The following is a 7,262-nucleotide window of genomic DNA, read 5'->3' as shown; positions in this document are numbered from 1 at the left end:
CATCAGCCAGTATATCTTGCAATGAAATCAACAAACATTTTTCCTCATTCTCCTTGCTCCGGTTGAAAATAACTTGGCAATTTCACTCAAAGCACAAGAAACCAAAATGAGAACAACAAACTTGAACCATTATACTCCCTATGACTGGAAATATAAATCGTTTTGAATATTCACATAGCATTCAAGGGAAACTTCATCATCAGTACTATGAAGCTATGCTACTTCAAATAAAAACAATTACTCAAAAAATTCATAATGGATCAAGTAATATCAGTTTTATATTATGAACATTACTCAAAAATATCATTGTTTTCGATAAATACTGAACAAATTCATACTGGTAGTAAAATTTGAAAAGGTCTCACTGGCCAAATCCTAAAAGAAGATTACTTTTCGATCAGCGGGAGTAGTAACAATCAGTCAGTCCTAGTGATCTTTCAGTGGAAATGAAGACGAATACGTCCAGAAAATTTCCATCTCTTGCTGCAGCTACCCAGTGTTGATTGGTCTCAATATTGCATTCAGAGTACGGCATACATTTCTAGTAGATGCAATAATAGTTAGATAATCAAATACAGCTGCATGTATAAAGAAAGAACTCTTATTCATTTTCACACTACTGGGCAAGCAATAGCAGGATATGGCGTACATAAATCATCATGACACTAGATAAATATAATTAGTATCCTGTTTTCTTATGGTATTCATTGACATTCAGTAAACAATACTTAACACTTCGGTTACCACAAACAATTGACACTGCAGGTGGTGCATGAATTCATTTAACAGACGAAAAATTGAAGATTAAAACAGGCATCTGAACAGGCAATCTTCTATCTATTGTAGCTAACATAGTGCATGGCTCTTCGCTTCATACTAGTTGGTGTTATCAGAAAGTATATGAAAAACTAGCGGTAAGTATACCTTGTTTAAATGACAATGTACCATAGAAATACAAGTTTAAAAAGATTATTACAAACACGGAACTTACGATGTGCCCACACAAACTTTTACCTCATGCACATCTGGTCCTGTCCCCATTAGGCAAACCTTAGCAGACAAAATTTGAACTGTGGTATGTTTCAGTGGAAGTCAAGATGAGAAGCTCCACAAATTTATCTTTTCCCGCTGTAGCTACTCCTGTTAATTAGTCCTCCATTTTGCACTAATATTGTAGAGCCTTCTATGTGCTTCACCTATATAATTTTTCACATAGTATATCGCACAAACAACATAGATAGCTCATTTAAAGTCACAAGGTTCCAGGATAATACAAACTTAAGAAACTACAAACACCATAACTAATAAGCTGAGAGCCAAGAGTAACTCCTAAATGGACCAAACAAAGGTTGTCAACACCGCTGTGCAAAGGGATCAATTTCCAAATCACGGACATCATTCATACACCAGTAATAGCGGATGGATTGCTCAGTTGTAAAATCAAACCGAGCACATCTTGAAGCCCTATTCTCCAGTTGAAGCTTCATACGTTGTTCTGCCAAGAACTCGTCACTGTAATGCTTGGAATCAACACCAAGTGTCATTGACTCTAGCACTCTTGCATTTAATACAAAGAATGTAACAAAGTTAACTTGGGATTTGATGCCACTATACGATGTCAAGACTATTGTCTTCAGAGAGATGTCAAGATATTTGATTAGATTCTGGTTTTTACGACGCCACAAATTCTTTGGCCCTGACTTACTTGCCTATAAAGAACATAGACAAATAATCAAGTCAGCTGCTTGAGAACGTAAGTAGATCAAAAAGGAAGTTGAAAACTTTTCAGTGAAGAATCCTAACCCAAATGTACAGCTTCTCCAAGCACGGAAAGCATGTCATCAATTCAATAATCATATCCAAACTAAGAGCTTTCATCTGTACACCTAAAATCTTGACCGTGCACATCACCGTTGCCAGCTTATCAATGTGCAATCCCTTTATCAAGCATGAAAGACATGTGATACGCCATTTTTTTCTACACACTGAACTAATGAGAGTAATTGAGAAGCCTCAAGGATATATAGTACCTGAATAACTGTGGAGCCCAAGACGAGCCGATTAAGTTGATCCTGACTGGACATACCACTGTGATCAGAAAGGAAGCCTATTGTCTCCAGTTTAGGCGCCGCAAGTACCGATATGTTTACACAAGTTCTGAAATGAAGGAGCAACCTTTCAAGGCAAGGGGCATTGTCGATGATGAGTTCATTTAACTGGACATTGTATCGCTGGTTTCCATAATTATCAAGACAAATGCCTCTAAGGGTAAGGGAGTTGATCCGGAGGCGGAGAAAGCCTTCGCATTCTTTCATCATCAGGAACTCGAGGGCGGGGCACCCGTCAATGAGGCTACACAGCGAGCAGTCCGAGATTGTGGCAAATACAAGTTTGAGCTGCCTAACATGGGGGAATTGAAGCCCTTGCGCAGTGGCATCCGGGAGGAGGAAGCCTCCAATACTGAGTATGCGGAGGGTGGGCGAGAAGCGGAAGATCGGTGCCAGCGGCATCTCCTGGCCTTGGTAGAACTCAAGCTCCTGGAGGTTGTCCAGAGCAGGGGACCGGAGCCAGGTGTTGATGGTGAGATCGGTTTGGGTGCCGATGCCAAAGACGCAGAAGCGGCGGCAAGGGCCGAGGTGGGAGGAAAGGATGCGTGATACCACACCTGCGGCGTGCTCAGGGCGCCAATGGGCGAGGTCACCACAGTCGAGGTTGAGAGGGGCAGAACGCCAGAGGTGGCGCCACCGGGACGCGAGGATTTGGGTGCGAGCGCCTTCCTTGGTGGGGAGCAGGGAGACGATGTCGCCGAGGACGGCATCGGGGAGGTCGCTGATGCGGTCGGCGCCTCCTCCGTCGTCCTCGCCCACGCTCCTCCGTCTCCGCCTCCTCCTCCGCTCTGAGCTAGCGCCGCCTGCCTCCATTTCCACGGAAGGGGATTCTAGGGTTTGCTTCCGTTCAAGGAGGATCGCTGTCGAGGGAGCAAGAGAGCACGGGGCGATAGGGAGGAAGGTGTGGCCGGAGCTGGACGGAGCGGCGGGATGGACGGCGGCCGCCGGCAGCGTGGCCGGGTGGATTGGGGGCGGGGGCGTCTGTCCTGGGTTGGAAATGGAACGAGGGCAGAGGCTGGTCCCACCTCACTTGCTGTATTTTTGAACTGTTCTAATTCTCTCTGGCGTTTTTTGAAGACAAATTCACTGAATTGCGAGTACTAGACGGTAGAAAAATTCAATGAAGAAGTACAGAATAGAAAGCATTGACAAGCTATGTTGTGGCTAAAGTGTGTCATGGCCGGCCTAAAGTGTACTAGTTTCTTCACTAACTCAATATAAATAGCTAAGTTACATGTTTAGATAAACACGTTGGAAATTTACGTCTCTACATCTCTTTTGTTTTGGTCTTGGCTCCGGCCAAGATTTTCGTCAAACTCTACCACTACTACGGCACGGCACCCCTGTGGTCTCAATACAGCAAATATATGTTGGCCAGAAAATAAGCTTGATTTGTGTAGTTGATGAACGGACTTATAAGAATTACATGATGTCCTTTTATTAGCAGAAAATTGAGATGTTTCTCACTGGATAATAGCTTAAGCAATTAGTCTCAAATGTGAAATATCAACGCGTCTCGCTGCGAGTAGAAACTGAATATGAAGAAAAAACACATGCGAAGATATATGATACAAAAGCGTCAACAGCAGAAACTACATACGAAGAAAAAACACAAGTGAATATATATGAAACGGAAGCATCAAAGTTGGTCGATCGCCTATACTTTTGTTGAGTTGCTAAGTGGATATTGTTTTGCCAAGGTGGGAGGCTTTAGTGGAGATTGATGAGGAATCGCTGATGTGGCATGGCTACATGGATAGGAAAAATAGACAGTGAGTTTCAAATAATTAGACAGAAGGCTCGAGCAGAGCCCGGCTTTAAATTAATAAAGCCCCACGGCCACAAGGTTCGATAGCAATACAACACACCACAGCCCGCAGCACGAAGGCTGGGCACACATAGGAGTCTCACACAGACCGCCCGCAACACGAAGGCTGGGCATACATATGAAATCTGGAAAACAAACTAGGGGTACAAAAATGGCGTCCGGCGAAGGAAGATTCATGCCGGCACCTCCACAGCATCCCGTGTCGCCGCGTGAAGGGTCCGAATCTTCTCAATCGCCCACTGGATGTCTTCTCGGTCCGTCCTTCTAGCCACTGGTTTCCACACCTGTAGGTACATAGACAATTTGTAGAGGCAATCAGCCGGTTGAGAAGGGAAGGACCCCTCGATTGTGAATTTGTTCCTCAAATTCCACAAGGACCATAGAAGACCCGCACAGCAAATCCCCAGCACATGTTGCAGCTTAGGAGTTTGGTTTTGTAGGATTCTACAAACATCCGCAAAGCAAGAGGGATTCCAAGAACAGGATAGCAGTTCCCTAACTGCGCTCCACAAAAATTTCGCAAGCCCGCAATCAAAGAAGATGTGGTTAGTGTCTTCAATCTCTCCACATAGGGCACATCTACCCGTGGAGGGGCCTCGACGGTGCCAAATATTGGCATTAGTCGGAAGGCGTTTCCGCGCCAGCTGCCAAAGGAAAATGCGGATCCGCGAGGGGATCGCAAGACGCCAAATGGCGCCAAAGGCCTTGGAGGGAGAACCATCACAAAGTTTGCGGTAAAGCGAGCGAACCGTGAACCTCCCCGAAGGTTCCAGTACCCAAGACATAAGGTCAGGGGTAGCCGTTGGCCGAAGGGTCTCAATTTCCCTCATGAGGTTGACCCATTCCACTCTCTCATGTAAGCCCAGTTCCCGGCGGAAGGGGATAGCCCAGCCCGTGTCAGACCAAAGGCTAGCGACGGAGGCCTCCGGCATCTCCGCAATGGCGAAAAGGTTGGGGAACCGCTCTTGAAGCTTTCCAGCTCCCACCCACCAATCTAGCCAGAAATGGGTCGAGGCCCCATTTCCGACATGGTGTTTCGCCCCCAAGCGCAACACATGCTTGATCTTCTGGAGGGCTTTCCAGAATTGGGAACCAGGGCCCGGGGGGGCGACCCAAACATCTCTATCCTGGAGATATTTCCCACGGATAATGTCTGCCCAGAGCCCAGGCTCGCCCCTGTAGAGTCTCCAAACCCATCTGGCCATGAGACAAGTGTTCATGAGGTTCGTGTCAATGATGCCTAGACCCCCCAAGGTCTTCGGCTTACACATGGCCGACTGATGACCCACAAGTATAGGGGATCGCAACAGTCTTCGAGGGAAGTATTACCCAATTTATTGATTCGACACAAGGGGAGACAAAGAATACTTGTAAGCCTTAACAGCGGAGTTGTCAATTCAGTTGCTCCTGGAAACAGACTTGCTCGCAAGAGTTTATCAGTAGTAACAGTTCTATGGCAGTGGAAATAGTGAAATAACAGCAGCAGCGAAATAAAGACAACGAGTAGTGATTATAGTAAACGGCGAGGATTAAAATACCGTAGGCACGGGGACGGATTTAACGGGCGTTGCATGGATGAGAGAAACTCATGTAACAATCAAAGCAGGGGCATTTGCGGATAATAATAAAACGAGTATCCAAGTACTAATCAATCAATAGGCATGTGTTCCATATTTAGTCATACGTGCTCGCAATGAGAAACTTGCACAACATCTTTTGTCCTACCAGCAGGTGGCAGCCGGGCCTCTAGGGAAACTATCTGGATATTAAGGTACTCCTTTTAATAGAGTACCGGAGCAAAGCATTAACACTCCGTGAACACATGTGATCCTCACATCACTACCATCCCCTCCGGTTGTCCCGATTCTTGTCACTTCGGGGCCATTGGTTCCGGACGAGCGACATGTGTATACAACTTGCGGGTAAGATCATAAACAACGAATATCTTCATGAATCAATAACATGTTCAGATCTGAGATCATGGCACTCGGGCCCTAGTGACAAGCATTAAGCATAACAAGTTGCAACAATATCATAAAAGTGACATCTACGGATACTAGGCACTATGCCCTAACAATCTTATGACTATTACATGACCAATCTCATCCAATCCCTACCATCCCCTTCAGCCTACGGCGGGGAATTACTCACACATGGATGGGGGAAACATGGCTGAGTCGATGGAGAGGCGTTGGCGGTGATGGCGGTGAAGATCTCCTCCAATTCCCCGTCCGGCGGAGTGCCGGAACGGAGACTTCGGCTCCCGAGACGGAGTTTCGCGATGTGGCGGCTCTGCGGAGGGTTTACGGCGACTTCGACTTCTCCCCGTGCGTTTCCAGGTCGAACCCGATAAGTAGTCCAGAAGGGGGCGTCGGAGGCCGGCCGAGGGGCCACACCACATGGCCGCGCGGGCCCCCCGGGCCGCGCCGCCATATGGTGTGGGGCCCTCGGGCCTCCACCTCTCTTGCCCTTACGGCTCCGTCAATATTCCGGCAAAATAGGGCCTTCGCATAAATTCCGAGGATTTTCCCGAAAGTTGGATTTCTGCACAAAAACGAGACACCGGAGCGATTCTGCTGAAAACGGCGTTAGTCCGTGTTAGTTCTATCCAAAATACACAAATTAGAGGCAAAACAATAGCAAAAGTGTTCGGGAAAGTAGATACGTTTTGGACGTATCAACTCCCCCAAGCTTAGCTTATTGCTTGTCCTCAAGCAATTCAGTTAACAAGCGAGCGATAAAAGAACTTTCACGAACACATTTGCTCATATGATGTATATATTCTCATGCTATGGCTAATACTTAAGCGAGTTCATAATGAGATACATGCAAATAAGATCATCCAACAGCTATGTCAATCATGGAGAGGTACCAACAATTAATAATAAGCACCATGAATCATGTATATAAGCAGGATTGCAATGTTCATAAGAGAATATGATAAAGTGGTATCTCGCTTGCCCGTATTTGATCGGCAAAACATAAATGCCGAGGCACCTCTTGAGTTCATAGAAAGACTAGAAGTAGTGATTGTCAAAGATAAAAGCATCAAAGTTATACCACAATCAATCATATTTTGAGACAAGCATATTATACTAAGAATGACAGTCGTGCTCTCAAGATAGTGCTCAAAGAAAGAATGGAGACACAACATAAAAGTAAAAGATTGACCCTTCGCGAGAGGGAAGCGAGGGATTAACATGCGCTAGAGCTTTTCATTTGTAAAGCGGGAGTAAAATTATTTTGAGAGGTGTTTGTTGTTGTCAACGAATGGTAATGGGTACACTAACTACCTCATCAACCGGACTCACAAGAGCGGCTCCCAT

General features: G+C 45.8%; 1 protein-coding gene across 2 annotated transcripts; it reads right to left on the bottom strand.

Annotated features, from left to right (window-relative positions):
* Positions 1-1,220: 1,220 nt before the first annotated feature.
* Positions 1,221-2,936, bottom strand: LOC124654341 (putative F-box/LRR-repeat protein At5g02700). 2 transcript variants are annotated; one of them, XM_047193351.1, is made up of 4 exons: positions 2,031-2,936; positions 1,804-1,938; positions 1,644-1,709; positions 1,221-1,508 (listed from the first exon to the last, which is right to left on the bottom strand). In XM_047193351.1, the coding sequence occupies exons 1-4, from the start codon at positions 2,919-2,921 to the stop codon at positions 1,353-1,355; spliced, it is 1,248 nt and encodes a 415-aa protein (XP_047049307.1). In that variant the 5' UTR covers positions 2,922-2,936; the 3' UTR covers positions 1,221-1,352. The 2 variants fall into 2 exon arrangements, with proteins under 2 accessions (XP_047049307.1, XP_047049306.1); XM_047193350.1 differs by having other exon boundaries at positions 1,221-1,709.
* Positions 2,937-7,262: the final 4,326 nt, after the last annotated feature.

Source organism: Lolium rigidum, chromosome 5, assembly GCF_022539505.1.
Source record: "Lolium rigidum isolate FL_2022 chromosome 5, APGP_CSIRO_Lrig_0.1, whole genome shotgun sequence".
In the NCBI taxonomy this organism is placed as follows: domain Eukaryota; kingdom Viridiplantae; phylum Streptophyta; class Magnoliopsida; order Poales; family Poaceae; genus Lolium; species Lolium rigidum.
The sequence above is the reverse complement of the archived record's forward strand: the minus strand, read 5'-3'. Positions and strand labels throughout refer to the sequence as shown.